At 51.8% G+C, this 23959-nt stretch overlaps 1 protein-coding gene across 20 annotated transcripts in view; it reads right to left on the reverse strand.

The window, feature by feature from the left end:
* The window catches only part of PLCG1 (phospholipase C gamma 1), a 103596-nt gene that overhangs the window by 9863 nt on the left and 69774 nt on the right, over positions 1 to 23959 (reverse strand). For 10 of the 20 annotated variants that reach the window (XM_043495509.1, XM_043495511.1, XM_043495519.1 and 7 more), the window contains 18 exons: positions 23089 to 23207; positions 22232 to 22317; positions 20862 to 20982; positions 17556 to 17724; positions 15574 to 15696; positions 14571 to 14672; positions 13353 to 13540; positions 12023 to 12223; positions 11432 to 11551; positions 10044 to 10224; positions 9527 to 9604; positions 7093 to 7196; positions 6450 to 6546; positions 6166 to 6235; positions 5461 to 5618; positions 4855 to 4951; positions 2119 to 2343; positions 997 to 1145 (listed from right to left, as the gene is read on the reverse strand). In XM_043495509.1, the coding sequence (XP_043351444.1) occupies positions 997 to 1145; positions 2119 to 2343; positions 4855 to 4951; positions 5461 to 5618; positions 6166 to 6235; positions 6450 to 6546; positions 7093 to 7196; positions 9527 to 9604; positions 10044 to 10224; positions 11432 to 11551; positions 12023 to 12223; positions 13353 to 13540; positions 14571 to 14672; positions 15574 to 15696; positions 17556 to 17724; positions 20862 to 20982; positions 22232 to 22317; positions 23089 to 23207 (2388 nt within the window). Of the gene's footprint in view, positions 1 to 996; positions 1146 to 2118; positions 2344 to 4854; positions 4952 to 5460; positions 5619 to 6165; positions 6239 to 6449; positions 6547 to 7092; positions 7197 to 9526; positions 9605 to 10043; positions 10225 to 11431; positions 11552 to 12022; positions 12224 to 13352; positions 13541 to 14570; positions 14673 to 15573; positions 15697 to 17555; positions 17725 to 20861; positions 20983 to 22231; positions 22318 to 23088; positions 23208 to 23959 lie in introns of all 20 variants that reach the window. The other 10 variants (XM_043495514.1, XM_038369381.2, XM_043495507.1 and 7 more) reach the window with 1 other exon arrangement.

Raw genomic sequence — 23959 nt, forward strand, 5'->3', positions numbered from 1 at the left:
GGCAGCTGGGATTTAGCCCTAAATTCTTTGAGTCCCTGCTCTCTGAGAAGCTGCCTCTCTCTCCCCGGGCAATACCCTGGCAGTAGAGACCAGCTGAGCCCTGCGGGCCTCCCTTGATCTTTGTTAACCTTCAGGTCACACTGCAAAGCTAGTTTACTTCCTCAGGCTCCCAGAGAGGCTTTAACTGAGGGGAAGGGGAAAGCTTGCTTTGGGTTGCTTGGGAAAGATCTTTATATCTGGGGGAATCGGCTCATGTCTTGCCTTACAATTTTCGCAGGCCTGGAGCAAGGGGTAATGGTGCTTTTAATCAACCTTAATGAACCACCTGTGAGAGCATCACTCTGGCGACAAGTCGTGTGTGCATGCATGTGTTTTCCCTCCCTCACATACACTTATAATTGAAGCCGGAATCACACTAGTGATTGGACAGCAGCTGTCCTAGGAGTCTGTGGTCCTGCAGGGGCAGAGCACCACCTACTGGTGACAGAAGATGGTCATTTTTCTCCTCTGCTCCTCCCTGGCAGTTCTAGGGGGTGTTTCCCCTCTTCTCTCTTATGCTTCCAAGCAGACCCTGCCACTAGATGCAAGGCAGCATACTGCATCTGGGCTTGGTTCTGGCTCAAGAGTTGCTGCCCAAATCCAAACCACACAGGTATTAATGGGGCCAGGACAAAGCCTCCCCAATAAAGAGCATGTGACAATCTGAGTGAGAAGAGGCCAGAGGATGAAAGGCGTAGGGGAGGAACATAATTCTCTACCAGTGTCCCCAGGTAGGATTAAAAGGACTGATTCCACATGCCTCTCCCACACAGTCAGCCAGGCCCCTCATCTCCAGCAAGAGCTCAGCCAAACCAGGAACAGAGCTGTTGGCAGATGTCCTCTGCTCCCCCCACACAACAGGGGTGGGGCACTCTGTGGGATCGCAGCAGGGACAGCCATTCTCTTCATAAAGGGAAAAGTAACCAGGTAATGGCAGGGCCGCAGGCCAGTACAAACCTCGATGGAGACCGACAGCGGCTCCAGCCCGCGCACTGTGCTCTTGTCAAAGGGGTCGAAGAAGTCATCCCGCATGTTGGCTGGCTGCAACACGTACCCACACTGGCCACCGGACATGAACAGGGCCTGGTTCATCTGCATGGGCTTGTCTGAGAAAGACAGGCAGGGATTGATCGCTTCAACACGGGCTGGCAGTCACAATCAGAGAAGTTATTGGAGTGCACAGTTCATTGCCCCAGCACCAGGATAGGCTCTGTCCCTACAGGGCACTGTATGGCATGTCACCCAGGCTAGGCTTCAGTGTTCCAAGCTAGGGAGCTCCTCCACCTCTTCCCTTCTACAGCATGGTACATCACATGCTGTTTGCCCCGATGTTCAGTTTCCCCTGTTTAACTCCATCCCGTTACTACTGGATATCCCCTCTTGTAGCACCCTAGAGCAGTGGTTCCCAACCTGTGGGCCGTAGACCCCTGGGGGTCCACAGATGATATCTAAGGTTTCCAAAGGGCAGCACCTCCATTTGAAATTTTTTAGGGGCCTGCAAATGAAAAATGGTTGAGAACCATTGCCCTAGAGGATCCCCCCCACCCCCTAAATACCTATAGGCTTCCACCTCCCCCTGCACGCATTGCAACACAGGCCCTCATTCATTCCATCTCTCCCCATCGGTCTGTCCTTGCAGTCCTCTGCATTTCTGTTGCTGTTCCCTATGCAGGGGGTCAGTCTCCCCACAGTAATGTGGGGCCTGTGACTGAAGACCGGATCACATGCTGCGCTAGAGAGGGAGGCGATCGCCGCAGAGCGTTCTCTGCCCCCGGGAGGAATGAAGCCCCTCTGCCTGCAGGAACGAATGGGTCAGACAGGCTGCAAATGGAGTCTCACCTATCCCACTCTTCTATTCAGGTGTCAGCGATCGCAGGTGGTGTCACGTGCTAGTGACCCTGTGTGTCCCGAAGTGCTTATGGGAGGGGCAAGTGGCTGGGTGGGACTGACCTTCGACATAGGGATCAGGCTGTGACTCCTCAGGAAGCGGGATTTGGCAGGGCACCTTTAACTGGGAGCTGTGTGTGGCATCCAAGCTATGCCCCCATCCCCTTCTCCCTCCTGGCACGCAGCTCTCACCTGGGGTTTGGAAGTTGAGCGCCACCAGCTGGCTGCCACAGATCCACATGGGTAGGGGGTCGTAGTTGGAGGAGTCGAGGCGCTGGCCCTTGGGGTAGATGCGGGAGAGCTGCAGCCGGTTGTACTGCAGGAACTTCTTGCCTTTGATCTTGTTGACATACTTCTCTGCCTTGGTCTCGGGGAAGGACGACATGTCCCTGTAACAGGCCCTTTCTGTGCCGATCTCTGCCAGGAAACACGGAGCAGTCATTCATCATGCAGGAGCTCCATCGCCCCTGGACAAGGCTGGGTGAGCTGCTACCACCTCCAAGAGACCACCAGGGTTTGCATTCCCCTTCCCACCTGCAAGCTGACTCCCTGTGTGACTAGCAAATACCCTGCAGTTGATGTGGTGGGAGAGGGGGGGTGGTGGCACAGAGAAGTATCCAAATCGAAGCCCAACCCCTGGACCACTGCCCCCCTCTTCCAGCCCCTGCTCTAGACACTCTCCTGGCCCTCCCCTGGCTCTCCCTTAGGCAATCTGTGGCCACACAGCTCTTCCCTCCTCTAACTCTGTAGTATGCAAGGATCTGGAAAAAATTTTGAAGGAGAAATTAGTTAAGGACATTGAAGTCAATGGTAAATGGGACAAAATACAACATGGTTTTACAAAAGGTAGATCGTGCCAAACCAACCTAATCTCCTTTTTTGAAAAGGTAACAGATTTTTTAGATAAAGGAAATGCAGTGGATCTAATTTACCTAGATTTCAGTAAGGCATTTGATACAGTGCCTCATGGGGAATTATTAGTTAAATTGGAGAAGATGGGGATCAATATGAACATCAAAAGGTGGATAAGGAATTGGTTAAAGGGGAGACTGCAAGGGGTCCTACTGAAAGGCGAACTGTCAGGTTGGAGGGAGGTTACCAGTGGAGTTCCTCAGGGATCGGTTTTGGGACCAATCTTATTTAATCTTTTTATTACTGACCTTGGCACAAAAAGTGGGAGTGTGCTAATAAAGTTTGCAGACGATACAAAGCTGGGAGGTATTGCCAATTCGGAGAAGGATCGGGATATTATACAGGAGGATCTGGATGACCTTGTAAACTGGAGTAATAGTAATAGGATGAAATTTAATAGTGAGAAGCGTAAGGTTATGCATTTAGGGATTAATAACAAGAATTTTAGTTATAAATTGGGGACGCATCAATTAGAAGTAACGGAAGAGGAGAAGGACCTTGGAGTATTGGTTGATCATAGGATGACTATGAGCTGCCAGTGTGATATGGCTGTGAAAAAAGCTAATGCGGTTTTGGGATGCATCAGGAGAGGCATTTCCAGTAGGGATAAGGTGGTTTTAGTACCGTTATACAAGGCACTGGTGAGACCTCACCTAGAATACTGTGTGCAGTTCTGGTCTCCCATGTTTAAAAAGGATGAATTCAAACTGGAGCAGGTACAGAGAAGGGCTACTAGGATGATCCGAGGAATGGAAAACTTGTCTTATGAAAGGAGACTCAAGGAGCTTGGCTTGTTTAGCCTAACTAAAAGAAGGTTGAGGGGAGATATGATTGCTCTCTATAAATATATCAGAGGGATAAATACAGGAGAGGGAGAGGAATTATTTCAGCTCAGCACCAATGTGGACACAAGAACAAATGGGTATAAACTGGCCACCAGGAAGTTTAGACTTGAAATCAGACGAAGGTTCTTAACCATCAGAGGAGTGAAGTTTTGGAATAGCCTTCCAAGGGAAGCAGTGGGGGCAAAAGATCTATCTGGTTTTAAGATTCTACTTGATAAGTTTATGGAGGAGATGGTATGATGGGATAATGGGATTTTGGTAATTAATTGATCTTTAAATATTCAGGGTAAATAGGCCTAATCCCCTGAGATGGGATATTAGATGGATGGGATCTGAGTTACCCAGGAAAGAATTTTCTGTAGTATCTGGCTGGTGAATCTTGCCCATATGCTCAGGGTTTAGCTGATTGGCATATTTGGGGTCGGGAAGGAATTTTCCTCCAGGGCAGATTGGAGAGGCCCTGGAGGTTTTTCGCCTTCCTCTGTAGCATGGGGCATGGTTGACTTGAGGGAGGCTTCTCTGCTCCTTGAAGTCTTTAAACCATGATTTAAGGACTTCAATAGCTCAGACATGGGTGAGGTTTTTCATAGGAGTGGGTGGGTGAGATTCTGTGGCCTGCACTGTGCAGGAGGTCAGACTAGATGATCAGAATGGTCCCTTCTGACCTTAGTATCTATGAATCTATGAAACCCTGATCTAGATCTGAGAAGCTTCTGGGCATCATCCAGAGCCCTCCACCTGCTATTACCCAGGGCGTGCGGGCGCAGGGGCAGACGGCTGAGATTGCCAGAGCCACTGTTAATTCTGAGGGGAGCTCTGTGTCTCAATATCCCCCGGGTGGCTTTGACAGCCTGGCGTGAATCCCCAGGTCCAAACCCACTGTGGTGGCTTTGGTTCTGGGCCAGATCCCATTGGCAGGTGGCTGAAATCTCTCGAGAACGGCTGGCTGTGGGAGATTTCCACCACCTTGGGCTTGGAATCTTAGGAGCTTGACCTCAAATTATTTCCAGTCTGGCCTTGACCCCAAAGCTCTGCTTAAATCGAATGGGGTCTGTGCCCAGCATCTCAGCCCACCTCTGACAGGCAGTCAGGCCAAGTTGTACTAAGGGGCATTTTGTGGGGTTATAATGCACCTGCAGCCTGTCTGCTGTGTATCAGCACCCACACTTACTCTCTTCATCGAAGGGAACAGGCCGGCAGTAGATGACAAGTTCCGATAGCTCCAGAGCGATCTTCTTCCTCCTCTCCATCATCTTCCCTTCAGAGAGCTGCCAGAAGACAGACACAAAGTCACCAAGGCTCCTACAGTAGTGGCAGCACTTGCCCAGCGGTGACCTTGGCTGCAGAGCTAGCACAGGTCACCGGATCACTAGTCACCGTGACTGGAGGCTGCTGGGCTCTGCACTAGGAAACAACATGGTCCCTGAAAGCCTTTAGGGGGCGGGCAGGGAGACTTCAAAAGCCCCTGACGTGACTTAGGAGCACAAGTCCTAGTGACCTTCAGTGGGGCTTGTGCCCCTCAATCACTATGAAAATTCATGACTACGAGCTGCTCCGCCCTACCTCCACCCCACACTGTAGGGCTCTCCCCGGCCTGCCTCCACCCACCAGAGAACTAGCCGTCTTCACCTCTCTGTGACCAGCCTGGCCTCCTAGAACAGCCCACTGGGAAAGGAATGCTCCCCGCTGTTCCCATGACAGCCAGCTCCAGGAGGGCCTGGCGTCCATCCCCAAGGATGCTAGGGTCCTGTAGGGCAAAGTGGCTCTCCAGACTCACCCTGGCGTCGGCAGTCTGGGCTGCCTCCCGGATCTTCTTCACCCAGTCCAGCAAGTCCTCGTGCGTGTCAGCCGCCACGTCCATGGACAGGCGCGACATGGACGCCTTGCTGATGGAGAAGACGAAGGTGCGGTTGTTCTTCCCCTCGGGGCGGATGGCTGTGACGGGAGAGGGAGGGAAGGGAAGGGAAAGGTCACAACCACTCACACAGCCAAATCCTCTGCGCTCTGAACTGCGATTAGTGAGGGGAGGGGAAGGAACAAGTGCCGGGTGGATTTCCTATGGCCAAGCCCCAAGTTGCACCCAATTTGCTGGCCTCCAGGTTTATGATGACCAGAGATGAGGCAGCAGCTGCGGGGAGAGAAATGGGCCAGTGATCTAGGGGAAGCTTGGGCTTGATTCCTGGTCTCACTCACTGCCCAGAGTTGGGAGAGCAGGCTCACACAACCCCGGAGTCCATTGCTGAGCGCTGCTCCTGAGCTCAAAGCAGGAGATTCCCCAAGCCTCCAGACAAGACATATGCCCCAGATATCCAGAGGATGTAGGGTGGGAGAGGACGGGAGGAAAGGCATTGGGCTCCAGGCACTGGGGCTGCTGTGGGCGGAGAGGGAAACCAGGCCCCTTCACACCAGGGAGCTCCCTGCAAGATCCGCGCCCGGGTGCGAATGAGAAAGCAGCCGACCCCACCCCCACCCCAGTGCTTACCTATCTGGCAGGACGGCACATCCAGGGTGCCTCCAAGCAGGACTCCCAGGGGGCTGTTCTCATCTAGCTGCTGCTGGGAATGCATCACAGGCCAGCATGTCAGAGCTGACTAGTGCAGCAGCAAGCCCGCCCCACCACCCCAGAGCCACCCTAGCACCCCAGCCCTAAGCATGGGGCACGTGTCCCAACAGCCTGGAGGAAAACATTGCCCTCTGGCTCAGACACAGCCACTTTCCCGCAGGCACCCCCGCCATCCCTTCCCAGGCACTTGGAAACACTCTCACCTCCCTGTCAGGCTCCTGGCCACCAGGGCTGGCTAGTTCCTCCACGTAGTTGGAAGGAAACCACAGCTGCTTTTTGCCCCCATAATCGCCTCTCCACCTGGGAGAGACAAAGGTGCAGCCCCTGTCAGAACAGTCTCCAGCGGCCCCAGGGAGCCGCCCCGGAGCTCCTGGGATCTCAGAAGGACACAAAACCTAAGGAGGCTCCACATTGGGAAGGGCCCAGCTCCTGGATCCACTGCATGGCCACAGCAGCGTTGGCAGAACCTGGCCCCTCTCACCACACTCCTGTGTGAGCCCTGCTAGCATCGGGCACAGAGAAACACCCATGGCCCTCCAAAAGGGTCTATGTAACAGCTTCCGTGGACTGTATTTTGAATGGCTCGTTACAAGCTGATGGGCAGCAGTGGAGTTTACTCCACTGACTAACAGCCATTTAACAGTGAGGCACTTGTCCAGGCTCATGGGTCCATCCCTCCCAACCCCCTTCCACTGCCACATTTATTGTGGCCCTGCAGCTCAATTTCTCTCACTTCTTCTCCAGTCCCACGTGCCCCTCCAAAGTAGGAAGGGTTTGAATGCTGGGTCCAGATGGACAGTCCCAGATTGGGGGCGGGGGGGAGACACGGACACAGCAGTCACTCACCAGCCTCCTTCCTGCTTCTCCACATTCTGGATGATAGCGTTCTTCAAGAAGGTTAGCTCGTCTTCCCGCTGCGCCTTGTAGTCGAACAGGGCCTTGACTGCGCACTGCAAAAACAACAGAGGGCCACCAGGCATGAGGCTGGGCAGCTGACACCAAGGCCAGCATGAGGCCTCCTTCCTTCAAGTGCTCACCTTCCGCTTGCCATGGCAGGTATGATCATGGGGTAACAAAGAACCTACGCACAACCACTCCACAAGCAGGGCTCGCTCGCCTAAGGGCACCCACCATTTGGGTCGTCCACCAAGAGCCAGGATCTAGCAACCATCACAGGACAATGTGCAACCCACTGCTGAGAGTGTGTTACTGGTACCTAGCTGTGCCTGTTTATAGAGGCTAAACATCTGTTAGGGAACCTGGGTTCCTTAGCTCAAGCTGTAGCAGCTTTTAGCTCTGGAGGACCCTGGTTCTACCCGTGGTGTGCTGGCCAAGATGGCAGCCATCACAAATGGAAGAGCCATTGATTTTCCCTAGCTTGTCTCTTCCTGGTTTGGTGTTGCATTTTGTTTCTCTTTCACTCCTGTGCCTGTCTGCTAGAGAGATGAGTAAGGGAAATATTGCTGTCCCGCCCGGCTTGATGGCACTATTGGACTAAGCAATGACAGATACAGGTCACAGCTCGGCCTTGGTTTTCTACATGGCTTGTTCGCAATTGGACACTTAGTCTCCCCACACAATCAGATCAGGAGACATCACATGCAAAGAGGACTTTTACACGGTCAAATGGTCAGACAAGCAGTAGCCCACGACGCGCATAACAATGCAGTTTGCACTCAGGCCTTGCAACTGTGCTTTGCAGACGAGGCACAAATGATTCAAACTCACACGCAGATTTTAGAAAAAGAAACAAAATAGGAACTCAACGTGTGGTTTGTTTCTTTCATCTTACTGCTAGGAAGTCCATGAAAAGAAATACAGGAGATTCCACTTATTAGCATCCCCCTGGGTTGCCCACAAAAAGTTGCCATTATCCGGCAGTTGCTAATGAGCGGAAGGCAGGTGCATGAGGCAGAAGCCAAGGAAGGAAATGTCGGGAGGTGCCTTTCCTGGCTGCAGCCCTGCCTGCTGGCAGGACAGCAGCAGTAAGGGGGCACTGGGGGGCTGTTGGGCTGCACCATACCTCTTCCTGAGCTCTCCAGAGGCTGGGGGTCTGCTAGTCCCAGCACTTCCTTCCCTGCATGCAGTCCCCCAGCAAGGTGCAGCCTGAAGAGCAGAGAGAAATCATGCAGTCCTGGCAACTGGGCTGCAGCCCCCTTCCAGCTATTCCCCTGCCACCCAGCCCCTCACCTCCTGTGCAGTCCCTGTGTGCAGGCCGGTTTCAAGGGCTGCAGACAGGGAAGGCTCATCTCAGCAATTCCTTTCCTTCCCTTCCCCTTCCCTGTCTTTTCTTAAAAACAAAGTTGCTAGTAAGCAGCATGCCTGTTGCCAATATTCGAACCCCATTAATAATGAGGTTCCCGGTCAAAATGTTGCCATGAACTGGAAGTTGCTAATATGAACATCAGGACTGTTATGAAGTGGAATCCACAGTACACAACAACTTCAGAGCACAGCCAGTGGGAGATCATGCCCCTCCAGAAGCTGCCAGCAGGGGGAATCAGAACAGATCATTTGAACCCAGGCACCCTGTTCTGATCACCAGGAGAAAAGCAGATTTTTCCTCTCTTGGGAGCTCGACTGGTGGGGACCGAAGTGCCCGCCCGGAGATCTCAGAGGCAGCCCTCTGAAACACAGGGAGGGCCAAAAGCACTGCAGTCCCCGGAGCCAGCGCTGCCGCCGGGGGCTATTTGATCACATTGCACTTCTGCACGAAGGCTGCAGGACAGATGAAGAGACCCATGAGATGCCACGGGGACGCGCACTGAGGGAACCACGCTCGGCCGACTTTCTTGGCGATACAACAACAGACCTGACCTTAGAACTGGACCAAACCCATGCACACGCACTCTAGTGACAGGCTGGGACGAAGCCAGGAACAACACCACCACCACCCCCTCGCCCTCCCTTTCTCTAGAGCAACAGAGGAGCCAGGAACCAGACACAGCAGCATGGACTCCTGTCTAGGCAGCAGGCGTTGGGGGTGGAGGAGAAGGCGGTTCCTGACAGCAGGGCAATGGGTCAGGTCCTCCAAAGTGTCCTCATGCAGCCCAGCCTTCCAGCCACCAGAAACTCCTCTTTTCCCTTCAGCAAAAGTCCGGCCTCTGGCAGTGGGGGCAGCCCCAGGGACAAGCAGAATGGCAGTGATGGGAGATGGAGGCAGAACTGGGGGTGAGGGGGAGCCCAAGAGCAGAGCTGGATGGGGCAAGCCTGAAAGCCCCAGGGGCAGAGCTGGGCAAGCGTTAAAATCAACCTGTAAAGACAAACAGCAAGAGAATACCTTGAAGGTTGGCATGGGATTGGCCTCCACGTAGAATCCCGGATGGCGTCCTTCATAAAGGGCTCCATAGTCTGGCTCCTACAAAACGAAAGCACATACACTGTCACTTGGAACCAAGCATCTGCTGCGGGGAGAACTAGCCCCTTTTCTTGCTGCTACCAGGGAAAAGGGCCACAGACCCTAGAGGTGCAGAAGGGCTCTGGCGCGTAGGAAACAGACCCTGTCTAAACTCACGTGCTGACCAGAGGGTCTGAGGTGCTGAGCACCCACAAACCTCGCTGAAGCCCACAAGAACTCTGGAGCTGCACATCAGGCTGTGCATACCCAACGTATAGGGTGGGGGGATCCCAGGTCCTCTTGCTAATTTGGCTGTGCAGGTACCACACACTTGCTCAACCTCCGTGTGGCCAGAGAGAGGCAAATGGCTCCAGACCAGGCCATCAGAGCCAAGCCCTCGCTCCAATTGGGCTGAGTCCCTTCCTCCCCCGACCCGTTAACAGGCCTGTCTCGCACTCACCGCTGTCCCAATCTTCTCCAGCGTCTCCTCGTTGATGGGGTACCTCAGCTTCATTTTGCGGTAGAGCGGGTGCTTCTCGTAGTAGCTGATCAGATCCACCAGGCTGTCGAACTCGGAGTTGCCCAGGAGCACGGTCTGGCCCTCCTGCAGCACTCGGCAGTGCTTGATCTTCCCTTCCGCCCTGCCAGGCCGAGACGACCAGAAACGCTGCTTGGCAAACAGCCAGAGAAACCCCCTCCCCAGGAAGCCACTTGGGAGAATGAGACCCCCAGCCCACCCCAGACACCTTCCCTCCATGCCTGGGGCCACCCTGACTACCCAGTAGCACCGCTGAGCAGAGAACACTAGCACCAGTGTTGACGGAAGAGGTGCAGCCACCCCAGATCACCCAGGAATCACTGTGGAGCCAGATGCCCAATACCCTGAGTTAGGGGAGATCTGAGCGAAGCACTAGGATGGCACATGCAGCACCACCACAGGTCAGAAGAGGGTGATACAAACTCAGGGATGTGTCTAAAGCTTGCAATGAAGCCGAGTCATTATGAAACCCCCTTATAGTTAAAGCATGATCCCACCAATGCTGAAGGCCGCACCTGTTAATGAGACAACACAGGGACAAGAGCTGGGGACCCCCCCCCCAACATGGCAGGCAACTGGGGTGAACATCCCCAGAACAGGGCAGCTTCGTGAGCCTCCCAAGTCTAAGCCCTATGCCAGCAGGCATGGCTCTTCTTCCCTGCAAGGCGAGGGTTGAGCAGGAATGGCTATTGGGACAGAGGATAGGGATTTGGGCCTCCCCTGCTTGGTGCTGCAGAATCCAGTGGCCCAACTGTCTGTCTGAACCAGCACAGCTGTTAGGGACACGGGAGCTCTGAAGGCCCTTATCGAATACAGCACTTCATCACAGCAAATGCAGAGAAACTACGGTGCAGATCCTCAAAAGGCAGTTAGGCATCTGTCTCCCACTGAAATCAATGGGAAGTAGACACCTGAATATCTCAGAGGATCTGCCTGGGCTCAACTTGCGGCAGGAAGGCCTCCCTGACGAGACAGACGGCTCCCTTAATGCAAACTTGCTAGCAATTTAAAGAGGTTTACAGTGCGCTAAGCACGAGTGGGCAAGGATTTCCCCCACACCCGGGGACACGCCGTGGGAAGGGCGCAAGGAAGGGGCCACACAAAGGAAAGCGAAGGCGCTTGAGAGAGCAAACGGGGCATCATGGTGGAGATTCCCAAGCCAAACCCAAAGCAACACAACCCCTTAGTAGCAGCATCAGCCTGAGTGCTGAAGGACGGGGCATAAACAAAACGTTCCCCATGAGCTGGCCGGCCGGCCGCATCCACAAGCGCACTGATGCGCACGCCCACTTTCCAGGCCGGGAGCTTACCGGAACGAGATCGCATAGGAGTTGGGCTCGCTCCTCTTGCGCACTAGGAAGGCTCCATCCCGCGACACCCTCATCAGCATGTGCTCGGCCTGGGCCCGGGTGAGACTGGCGTGGTACCACCTTTGGGTAAAGACACCATGGTGTGAGTGAGTCACCGACGCAGCCGGCTGAGCCCCAGAATCAATCTAGGGCGAGCTCCTTCTCGTGACACAGTGGAACCAAAGCCACTGGTGGCAGTTTCTCTGCTCACGTGCGAGCGCGTGACACGGACAGGAAGCAGAGAGAGGGACAGTATCTGTAGTGATTAAGGGCCATCTCGCCCCCTCAGCGGAGGCAAGCTGGGGATGACAGGAGCACAGACGCAGGACAGATCGGTCCAGTAACCGTGGCAAGGGGTTACAAAGCATCGTCCCTGCCCTCTCCCTCCAAATACCACATGGCTCAGGGTCAGAAGGGCAGGACAGCAGGCTGCGGATACCATGCAGAGCACTGCCTCACACTCCAGCACCTGGGCGGGGGGCACAGCAGGGCCAAAGTGAGGTGTAGAGTGGAGTGCGCTAGGAGAACTCCCCCAGCCCCGCCCGCGCTTACTCTTTGCTCTCGTGGGCGTTGGTCTGTGGCACTGGCTCAGTCAGCTTCATCTCGAACTCGTTGCACCTCAGAGGCACCTGCTGGTAATGGGTGATGAGGTCATAGAGGCTGTCGAACACCAGGTTGTCAGTCAGAAAGAACTTGGGGCTGCCGGCATCCTGCCGGGAATGGATGCGGCAATGCTGCACCTTCCCATTGCGCCTGGGTCAGAACAAGGAGAGAGAGAGAGACGCTTGCTCATGACTGCCTGCCCCAGCATCCAACCTGAGTGATGACTCTGGGCAGGCCGGGAGAGAGCCATTCCCTAATGCAAACTGATTGGGCAAGATGCCATTATGTGACTGGCTCAAGGTAATCACTAGCTGGTCATTTCTGTAAGGCTATGGCCCAGCTAAACTGGACACCAGCAGTAAAGAAATCTAGGATGCGTGGCCCCCCTCGGTCCAGGGATTACATTAAATAGGACAAAAGTGTGATCAATGTACACCCACACCAGAGAGGGCAGCAGTACACGGCAGAGGAAATCCAACATGCTTAAAGACATAAAACGATGGCTAACTACCTAAGTTAGGAAGGATCGTCTTCTGGGGCATGTTATTCATAATTGTAATTTATGTATCACACAGGCCAGAGATCTGCCTCACCATAATTCCTAGTGCAGATCTTTTAGAAAAACATCCAGTTTGATTTAAAAATTGCCAATGATGGAGAATCTACCACCACCCTTGGTAAACTGTTCCAGTGGTTAGTTACTCTCACTGTTAAAAACGTACACCTTATTTCCAGTTTGAATTTGTCTAGCTTCTACTTCCAGATAGTGGATCGTGTTAGATCTTCCTCTGCTAGACTGGAGAGTCCATTATTAAATGCTTGCTCCCCAAGTAGGTACTTCAAGACTGCGATCAAGTCACCTCTTAACCTTCCTTGTTAAGGTAAGCAGATTGAGCTCCTGGAGTCGCTCACTATAAGGCATGTTTTCGAATCCTCTAATAATTCTCAGCGCTCTTTTCTGAACCCTCTCCAATTTATCAACATCCTTCTTGAATTGTGGACACCCCCAGAATGGACACAGTATTCCAGAAGGAGTCGTACTAGTGCCAAATACAGAGATAAAATAACCTCGAGTTCTACTCTGGATTTCCATTTTTGCATCCCAGGTAGAGAAACTGAGGCCCTGAGAAGTCAAGTAACTTGCTTCAGGTTACACTGCACATCAGTGGCAGAGAAGGAATTGAACCCAGGAATCTTGACACAGAAGTTAGAGGTACTGATAAGGAGCTCATGGATTAAGGCTACTTCAGAGCTGTTGAAAGGGGCTGCAAATCCTTACCAGAAAGAGAGGGTGTAGTCTCCCACGAAGGTTTCACTCTCTCGTACTAGGAAAGACCCGTCAGGGGCACCTGTCTCTATGCAGTACTCCATCAGCAGCCTTTCTGCTATGTGGCGCCCATCACGCCCAGCCCCCAGCTTGCCATGAAACCACTTCTCAGTAGAGTGAAGTTCAGTGCTGTTGCTCACCTGGCAGGGGGCAGAGATACATCTCCCACTTCACTGAGCACCAGAACTTCAGCTGAGCCCACTGTGGAAGGGGCCTGCTGTTCTCAGAGGCAGAGGGCCTCCAGCTATGGACCATGAGGGTTTGGAACTCCCTTCCCCTTCCCACTAAAATAAAATCCCTTGGGACTCCAGTTATTTACATCCATTACTGTTCAGCATAGAATGTCCCAGGGCCCAGACCATCCCCAGGGTGGCATAAACATCATTAACTCCATTGTACAGATAGGGAAACTGAGGCACAGAGGGGTAAAGCAATAGCCTGATTTTCAGAGGTTCTGAGCACTGCTGAAATCAATGCTCGGATCAGCTTCTCAGACAATCAGGCCACTTAGTATACGCAAGGCCCCGAGAAAATCAAGGACTTTTTTTTCGGGGGGAGGGGGGGGTGGAGGAGAAGAGAAATTCATGCTAGCATCATGGGTAAAGTAGTCAATTTCACAGAACTTGCACAGCCCCTGAGTCACCCCTGCACTGCTGCAATTTTTCAAACTGTGGGGATGCAGAAGCGGGCATCTGCACACACTGATCTCTTGCTTGGTGTTGCTCAGAGCATGCGGCAGTGTCATGTTGGAGCAGCAGTTTCGGCGTGGGCGGGCTCCAGGGCTGGGTTTTATCCGAGGCACAGTAGCCTGCACTGCTGCAGCGTGGAACGAAGGCTATGAGCTGCACCAAGCATGAGATCGGCATGTGCGGATGCCTGCCAAGGCCACGGCTGATTGTGCGCCAAGCAGCAGCGGTAGCACTGGCAACTGTGCCTCTCGTAAAACCAACCGCCGAGACCTCCCTTGCACAGCTACTCTGACATGATGCTGCCATGCGCTATGCGCTGCACCAAGCACGAGACCGGGGTGTGTGGCTGCCTGCTTCCACTTCCCTGCTGCTGGAAAAGTCACGGTATTGGGCTAATTTCATGACTTCTGGGCAGTCCATGAAATGGAGGTTTTCAAGGGGCCCTGAGCATAGGCAGCCCCTTTGAAAGCATCGCCCTCACCTCCTTTGGTTCCTCTTCATCCTCGTTTCCCTGGTGGCCGGTCGTCTCCTCAGAGTAATAGATCTTGCTGCTGGTCAGGACAAAGTAGTGCGGATTCCATTCCTGTAGGGAAAGACAAAGATCTGTACAGAGAACTCATCCAAACAGCACCCAGCAGACCTTATGTCTTCGGATGGATTTTCAGCCCTGTGGTTGGTGGGATTGGGGGGTAGCGAGGGAAGCTGATTGGTGAATTTTAAGGCTCATGTAAGACAATGATCAATGGCACTGATAAAAGGTACAAGCTAGGCAAGCTTCCAAGACACCACCAGCTCAACTACACCCTGCTAATTCAACTCAAGAGATACTCTTGAGCAACAACAGCATCAAAGCATGGGTAGCTTAGTGATGCAAACTGATGCTCATGTGGGATCAGACTGAGAACTCTCCAGCACACTTTAGCGGGATACAGTCAACTGGATATCTAGTTAAAAAATGAGTGTTCAGAGTAGATTCAGGTTCCACACTAGACCCGGAGTCACCCAGGCAATTCCTGTTGTTTCACCCTTGCACCTCCCTCCTTTTCAAAAAATGCGTGTGAAAGATCCATACAAAAAACAAGGGAAACTGACTGGAGAAAAGACGGTCAAAAGCACACCATAAAACTGAAACAACAGAAGTGCTCAGACCCACAAGAATCAGGCTGTTTAGTCAGGTGCCTGAATATGGATTTAGACGCACCCAGATCTGAAAATTCTGGACTTAATTTATAACTTACTGCAATAATGGAACCTGATATATTAAACAAGCCACATTCAGTGTCACATAAGTGAGAAAACCCCTAAGTAATTTACACCATCCTCCTTCCCAGGCAGGATGGCTCCCTACCATGCACATACTAATGATTTTCCCAGCAGAGTTATCGTTAGTTTACAAGATCAGATTGGCTGAATGATCCCCAGCAAACAATCTCTAAGTAACCGGAAGGAAGTGGATGAGGTGGCAGCCGCAGAAAGAAACATACATGATTGATGGGATCTTCCAGGTAGAGGATCCCGTTCTTTATGGAGTTGCTGATATCGTTCTCCGAATACATTACAGACATTGGCAACTCTTCATAAGCACTGCCCTCCGCCAGCTTCTTGTGCTGCAGAATGAGACACTCGGATCAAATATCCTAGAGGAAGCAGCGGCCCCAGAAGAGACCATGTTCACCTGTTTATGCCCCGATCTGAGTGACTTTAATGTTCTTCAGCTCTATTGCAAGGGGTACCCTCTAGATCAGAGGTGGGCAAACTATGGCCCGTGGGCCACATCCTGCCCATGGGACCATCCTGCCCGGCCCTTCCCACACTGTCCCCCTCCCCTGCAGCCTCAGCGCGACGCAACGCCAGCGCTCTGGCTCGCTGCTCTGCCAGGCAGTGTGGCTGGCTCTGGCCAGGTGGCGAGGCTTTGCTGTTCTGAGCAGCATGGTAAGGAGGGGGTAATGATAAGGGGCAACGGGTCCTGGGAGGCAGTCGGGACAGGGAGCAGGGGGTGGTTGGATGGGGGGGAGGTTCTGGGAAGGGGGACAGTCAGGAGACAGGGGGTGTTGAATAGGGGGTGGGGTCCTGGGGGGCAGTTAGGGGCGGGGGTGTGGATAGGGTTCGGGGCAGTCAGGGGACAGGGAGCAGTGTGGGTTGGATAGGGGGTGGAGTCCCGGGGGGCAGTTAGGGGCAGGGGTGTGGATAAGGCGTGGGGTCCCAGGGGGTGGTTAGGGGCCGGGGTCCTGGGAGGGGGTGGTCAGGGGACAAGGAGCATTGGATGGGTCAGAGGTTCTGAGGGGGGCGGGAAGTGGGAGGGGGCGGGAGCCAGGCTCTTTGGGGAGGCACAGACTTCCCTACCCAGCCCGCCATACAGTTTCGCAACGCCGATGTGGCCCTCGGGCCAAAAAGTTTGCCCACCCCTGCTCCAGATCATCATTATGGATAAAAGATCCCCCTCCACGCTGCAGAGAAGGGTCAAAAAATTCAGTGATGTCAAGAACCCCACTGTGCGCTTTGTACTGCGGTGGTGCCAAGGAGACTCAGTCTTAGACCAGTACTCCATTGTGCTAGGGGCTCCACAAACACATAGCAAAACCAGGCCTTGTCCCTAAGAGCTTCCAATCTCAGTCCCTACCAGATGTATGATGGCTCTGGGAAGAGTTCTTTAGAATTTATAACAGAGATTATGTGACAGTACCATCTTGGCCAACATGCCAGGGATTGAACCAGGGACCCTCCAGACCTTAAAACATGAGCTGGCCACAGCTGGTTCTAAAGCTCTGTAGATTCCTCTGTGGCTTAGCACCCCGGGAGATCCGTGACACACACTCACCAGTGGGTTAGAATTAAACCACTAAGGCTCTAAAGAAATGACTCCAAAAAACTATAGAAGAAGATTCTGTCTGGGGGTTGCTTGAATTTCAGAGCAGGGATCTGAATTCCCTAATTCAGTCCCACAGGATATTTAAAAACAGTCTCTATACATTTCCCAGGGGGCAATAAGATAGAGGAGTTAGAGGCTCTCCCCAATTCTGTTTAGTTTTCAGCTTCATGCCCCCTCCCCACCTTAGAGCATCCTGCATTTCCAGCAGAGTAGAAAGCATTCTCTGACAGCACAAGGTGCCATGGTAACCAGACAGTGAAGCAGATCAAGGAGACCCACGGTATAAATACCAGATTATTGGAGACAAGGGGAGAAAAAAAACTCCTGAATCCAAAGCACCCTGAACTTTGGGGAAATTAGTATCTGGATCCAGACTGGATTAGTATCTGGATCCAGACTTTTCTAGCGCCTCTAGGAAAAACCAACCTAATCCAACCTTCTTGGGAAATGGGCCCAAATAAAATCAACATGCACTGTCCCTTTAAGGTTCAAATCACTGATGAGCCCTTCCAATGCCTAGGTGAGCATGCCTTTGATCCCACCCCCACCCCCTACTTTCCTTTGCATTTGAGACACCAGCCACCAGGGAAATTTTACCTTAATGAGAATTTTCCTCTTCAGCTGGTTCGGAGAGGGGAGCCCATCAGCGGATATATCCACCGGCTTGGTCAAGAGCATGTCCCCAAAAACCTTCTTAAAATTCTGAGCCATGTTCCTCTGCTGAGCAATACTGCAATGATCTTCAATGGACAGGATCACAGGATATCTGGTAGGTGGAAAAGCAGGAGGGAATAAAGGGGTTAAATAACAGAGTGGTGACTGGGGGACGGTCAACATTCTGTAACTGCATGCATTAACTACTAGCACCAACTTGCAGGAATTTCCCAGTTGCCAACTAGACAACTCTACAAGTTACTCTCCACAGAGTGGTTTCAGCTTCCTTTGCATCCCCTGTACAGTATAGATTTCACCCTCATCCCCACCAAGATGAACACAAGTTTTCTGCCCCTTGGCCCAGTAGGGTCCGTCTGTACACTGCAATTCAGGACTGGTCTGAAAGGGGGAACAGAGACACCGACCAAAAAAACTGCAGGATGCAGCCCAGTTGAGTTTAACCTAACAAAAATTTTCCTCCCACCAACACAGAGAAGGACAATGACTTTCATGTAGGAACCAAACAGACTACAAATATGGCGTATGTATTTATAATACACAACATAAGCAGGCTCTTTGGTGCCTCCTGCTGACCATGGCCCTCTTGTGGAGAAACAATCACATCTGTGCCATTGATAGGACAGGAGCCCATAGTCAGAGGTTGTCCCCTTGTTGCTGTACCAGTTTAGCAAGAAGAACTTCAGTGTCTGATCATCGGTGTACCATCCATGTGTGCATGAGGGTCACATAAAAACCATCACGGAACGAAGTTGTACATGATGGAGTACAAAATGGAAAATAAGCCCTTGGCTGCAACATCAGAGGACACTAACTAAGGTTATAAGCATCACTTGTTCCAGAAAATCCCAGGCTACCAGAGAAATAACATTTAGTCCCTGCACAGTTAGACACATTCATCTGCAGGGATCCTAGTTTTCAGTGATAAAAACACAAAATTCTCCAATAAAAACAATAAAACTCTGCATTTTTCCACAATTAAAAATGTAATGCTAAACTTTAGTTTCCATAGCCACAATATACATAGGTATCAGTTGAACACAATATTTATTGATGTTTACAACTTTTAAGCAAGTTTGAAGCCTACCAGTGCCATCAATCATTATAATAAAATACAATTAATAGAATGATCAGACACAGTGCATTGTTTCTTTACTGTTATTAGTGGCCTTGCTCTTTCAGCATCTTGTTTTCGTTTCTTTTCATTCAGTTTATGTTTCTTGCTTTCCAGGTGTTCTACAACTGTCTGCCTTCTAATGCAATCTACAGCCTTGCTGCATATAGTATGGACCACCACATTACCATCAACATGAAATTTGTCCTTGCCAAACTCGGTGACACGGTCTTTAGGGGGGGACTTTAAAAGTTTTCGGCTTCTCTTCTTAACTTTAATTACTCATGTCTGGAGGCTAAGTAAAATTTGAGATGCATTAAAACATGAACTCTTAAACACCATTGAGTAGCCTCTATATGCCAGAAGCAGTTTTTTGGAGTATGTTTAGCTATGTAAATTTAAAGCGCATTCAAAAATCAACCACAACATGGGAGGCTGTGCACATTGAATAAGTGACACTGGTACGCTCAGTAACATTTAGTCCAGGGGTCTCAAACTCAAATGACCACGAGGGCCACGAGGACTAGTACATTGGCCCGTGGGCCGCATCACTGACACACACACCCCCGTCGCTGCCCCCAGCTGCGCCCCCACTCCACCCCTTCCATGAGGCCCCACCCCTGCCCTGTCTCTTCCCACCCCCCATTCCAACCCCTTCCCCAAAGTCTCCGCTGCCTCCCTGCCCCCAGGGGGTGCAGGAGGGGTACGGGGTGCGGTAGGGGGCTCAGGGCAGGGGGTTGGGGTGCAGCAGGGGGTCCGGGTGTGGCAGAGGGCTCAGAGCATGGGGTTGGGATGCAGCAGGGGTTTGGACTCCGGGGTGGCAGCAGCACACACCGGGGCCAGGGCAGGCTCCCTGCCTGCCCTGGCCCCTGTGCCGCTCCGCTCCAGGAAGCGGCTGGAACCATGTCCCTGCGGCCCGGCGGGGGGGAGGGCACAGGGCTCTGTGTGCTGCCTTGCCGCTCCTCCAGGTACCTCCCCCAAAGCTCCCATTGGCCATGGTTCCCCGTTCCCGGCCAATGGGAGATGCAGGGGGCAGTGCCTGAAAACCATGGCAACGCACAGAGCCTTCTGCCCCCCCCATCCCTCCCCGGGGCCGCAGGGATATAGTTGTGCTGGCCGCTTCAGGGAGCGGCGCAGGGCTCGCGGGGCCACAGGGGGCAATCCCATGGGCCGGATGCAGCCCGCGGGCTCTAGTTTGCCCACCCCTGGCCTGGAGGTAGGCTGGGGGTGGGCTGCTAGGCAGGCCGCATGCTTGAGACCCCTGATTTAGTCAATGGTTAATGTATGTTTTTACTCTTTCACAAAATGAAAAAACTAAAGAGAGTCTCTGTAAAAATGCAAATTCTGTGCTTTTCTGTGTTTTTCCATGGCAAATGGATTTCTAGGAGCCCTGTTTATCAGCAAGGACACAAGTCGGACTTATCAAGTAGAGTCACCAAGTTCAAACCTAGAGAGAAGTTAGGCCCTAAATTTTCAGAAGTGTTACTAATTCTAGGTGCCCAGTTCACACTCCCCTGCCCCTCCCTCGCCAGATTTAGAGCATGCCAAGCACTTACAAATCCTATGGACTTCAGCCAGAGCTGGGGGCTCACAGCTCCTCTGAGTATCTGGACCAAAAGTGTCTCCAGTTGGGCACCCAAAGTTAACGGACATTTGAAAATTCAGGCATAAATACCATGCTCAGCATCACAAAGTGAGCCCATGAGAGAGCCAGGGACAGAACTCCCAAGACCTTGACCAAATGAGGACGTTCTTTATGGGTGAAATCACCCCCATGCAGTGGGGGCAACAGTGCTTAATTTGTGCCAGGGCTTGCCAGGGCTGAGCCTTAGCATCTCTAGGCTTGGCAGTTCATAGCCCCGGCACCTCTGGGCTTGGCACATCAGTTATGAAAGCAAAAAAAATTGCTTGAGCCCCAGCACCTAACAAATTAAACACATTGGGGATGCGGGGGGGGTGGGAGGGGGAGAGCAAAAGGCCTGCATGGGCCACTTCATGCTCACTTAACCCTGCTTGGAGGCTTCAGGTGTGTCCTTTGCACAAGCATGAGTTTCACCCTAGCTGAATCAGGATCAGACCCATGAGGATTCTGCCTTTTGTACACCTGTTCTACTTACTCAGAGGTCATGAAGGCATGTTCCTTGATGGTCATCAAGACGTCAGAGAATTTGATTTTGGTGGTTAAGGTGTGTCCATGGTAAATCACGGGCATCCCATCAGGGCCATCCCAGCAATCCACTAAAACAGAACCCAATGGGAAACTTAACCAAACTCAGTGATGCAAACAGGACATCAGCGCAAAATGGGTCAAACCGAGCTAGCTCTGCAGGGGAATCCATGTTGGATGGGAAAAGGAGAGAGGTGACAATCAAGGATCTTTCTGAGAAAACAATGACTTTAACAAGTACAAGACGGTTCAACAAACAAAATCTCCTTAACCCTTTCAGTGCGAGGGCTCATGCAACCATAGCATTATGCCGGGCATTGCAAGAGTGTCAAAATGCAGCATGACAGGACAATAACAGTGCTAACAGCACTTCAGTGGCACCTTCCATGCAAAAATCTCATAGCTCTCTATCTACTTCCATGGACTGAGTCTCATAACAACCAAGAAAGTGAATCTCTTCATCTTATAGTTGGGGAAACTGAGGCATGGAGCCATGATGTGACTTGCCCCCACTCACACAACCAGTCAGTGTCGGAGGGAGATTAGACTTCAGGTAACCTGATGGAGCTGGTTGAAATTTTTTGACTGAAGAACTTTGAGTTAAAAAATGGTTTGGTTGAAATCAAAATATATTCCACAAAAACAAGTGTAATTTTCACTAAATGTTTGATTTGCTGACAATCAAGATCTTCACTGAAAACAGTTTCATTTAGAAAAAAAATTTCAATTAAAAGAAAAATGTGGAATTTTCTGTGAAAAATTCCAAAAGAAACAGCTTCGTTAACATTTGTTGTGGAAATACAATTGGATTTTTTAAAATGAACTCTGCCTCCCACTCCCCTGTTCTAACCACTGCAGCAGGCTGCCTTCTGGAATACAGCATAAGCATGTGAAGAGATGACAGGCCAGACTGGTAAAGGCATATAGGTTCCTAACTCCCACTGACTGCCAAAAGGAGTTAGGAACCTATATGCCTTTAAAAATCTGCCCCAGAGTGCCAGGCTGTGGCGCTGTGGCATTAGGACAAGGTTCAAGTGGGTGGTAGCTCTATCCCCACCATTGCTATTTGGTCCCAGGAAAGAGGGGTGGGCTGTGACCCACAGGCCAGGCATGGCATGGAGTAGGATAGAAAGATGAGGCCATTCCTGCCAAAAATGGCCCACGGGACGGCCGCGAGGGTACACTCTTTCTAAAGGTGCTGGCTCACTCACGGCACAGCAGGCCCCATGTCACAAAAGGAACCAAGGGCCTCAGATGAGGGCAGCACAAAATTCATGGTCAGTGCTGAGAAACAGGAGACAGCCCTTGCTAGGTACTCACACTCAATGCAGCGGCATCCCATACGCAGGCAGCGGGCGTAGGCTTCCAAGGAGGACTCGCTGGAGAACTGATCCCCCGTCAGGTAGCTTCCATGCAAAAGAAACACGCCATCAAAATAAAGTAATTCGCCACGGAAGGGAACACGGAGAGCTCTGCATGGGACATCACGGGAGTGAGCCCGACTGGTGCAAGCCACAACCTGGCTTCGTGCTGCTAGAATACGACGGAGACACCGTCCTCCTCTTCTACCCAACCCGTCTCTCGTGCTACCCACAGGAATAGTTCAGATCTACCCACACTCAGCCCTGCTGGGCTGCAAACTCAATCTGCAGAGCTGTGCCCTTTCCTGCTGATGGCACCTGTGACTGAATAGATGGGGAAGCAAACCCAAGCTGCCGTCCGCTCCGTGAGCCACACAAAGCACCATCAGCATTTGCCAGCAGGAGGACGTTCTGTTTCCATGGTTCTAAGAGGGTTTTCCACACAGCAGCATTTTAAGCAGTCGATCTCACCCTTGCAGGCTTTTTCTTATAACCCTTTGGAGAGGTGGGGAAGGTCAATAATGCAGATGGTAAATAAAGCAATAGGACGACAGCCCATGCTCTCAGACTGCAGCCAGCGCAGAGGTGCTCCTGACCATGCACAGAATGAAACACCGCCAGAATCTAGCAGTGGGGAGGCCTGGAGTATTGGGGAGGTGTCTCTGATGAACAGGGACACAGACTGAAACACCCAGAGAATCGTTGTGCCAGAGGAGTTGGCACAAGAGGGAGAATTTCAGTACTGCGTAATGGAGCGGGAGGCTTGCAAGGACGGATGCATGAGGGCTGGGGAGAGGGGCTCTCCCCCGTCCTTACGTGTTATGCGAGGAGGAGATCCAGTAATGGGAGAGAGGGTTGTTCATGTTCTCCGCGCACACCACGTCCAGCTGTGAGTTCCAGATGCTGTTCTCTTTGGAGAAGAGGAAGGTGAGAATCTGCCCAAGAAGGAACAAATAGGCGTCAAAGGACAATAAGGATTTTACTTCATGGGTTGTAACTGACGCAGTGGCAGACGCAAGCCAGATCATCCCTACCCTCACTACACGCAGTCACAAGGGTCGGGACAGTTCCTAATGCAGGGCAGGCCATACCTGGCCCCAATAAAGCCAATGGCAGTCTGCCCATTGACTCCAGTGGCAGCAAACTGATAAAGGGCCTGCTCCAACCCCAGTGAAATCAACGGGCAGACGGAGATGGGAGCTGATTATTTAAGATCTCAGTGCTGCGGGACTTTAAACATATTTACACACAGCAAGGGACATGACACCTTATTTAATCTCTGTCAACTAATAGACTATAATATGTGGCATGATTATTATTAATAATCACCAAATAATTCAATTAAACAAATAATTCTGTACCCCAAGGGGTCTTCCTAACCTTGCAAGATCAGCAGAACCAGACAGAGCCCCATGGAGCATTCTGGTGGGGAGCTCAAATGCCCAGTGTTTGGTCCCAATCACAGGGAATTGAGGCATTTAAATTCTCTCATGCAACATGGTGACAATCAAGTGCTAGCTATTCATCGGGATGATCACATACAGCAATGCTATGCAAGAGAAACTCAGACCCTTCAAGCAGCATTACACATGATAAAGGTTAGGGCACACTCCCTATAAAGACCACTAGATCAACTGACTGAGCTGCCCCATACCTTATTCTGAGTTCCCGTCAACCCCATTTTTAA

This window comes from Dermochelys coriacea, chromosome 13, assembly GCF_009764565.3.
Source record: "Dermochelys coriacea isolate rDerCor1 chromosome 13, rDerCor1.pri.v4, whole genome shotgun sequence".
In the NCBI taxonomy this organism is placed as follows: Eukaryota; Metazoa; Chordata; order Testudines; family Dermochelyidae; genus Dermochelys; species Dermochelys coriacea.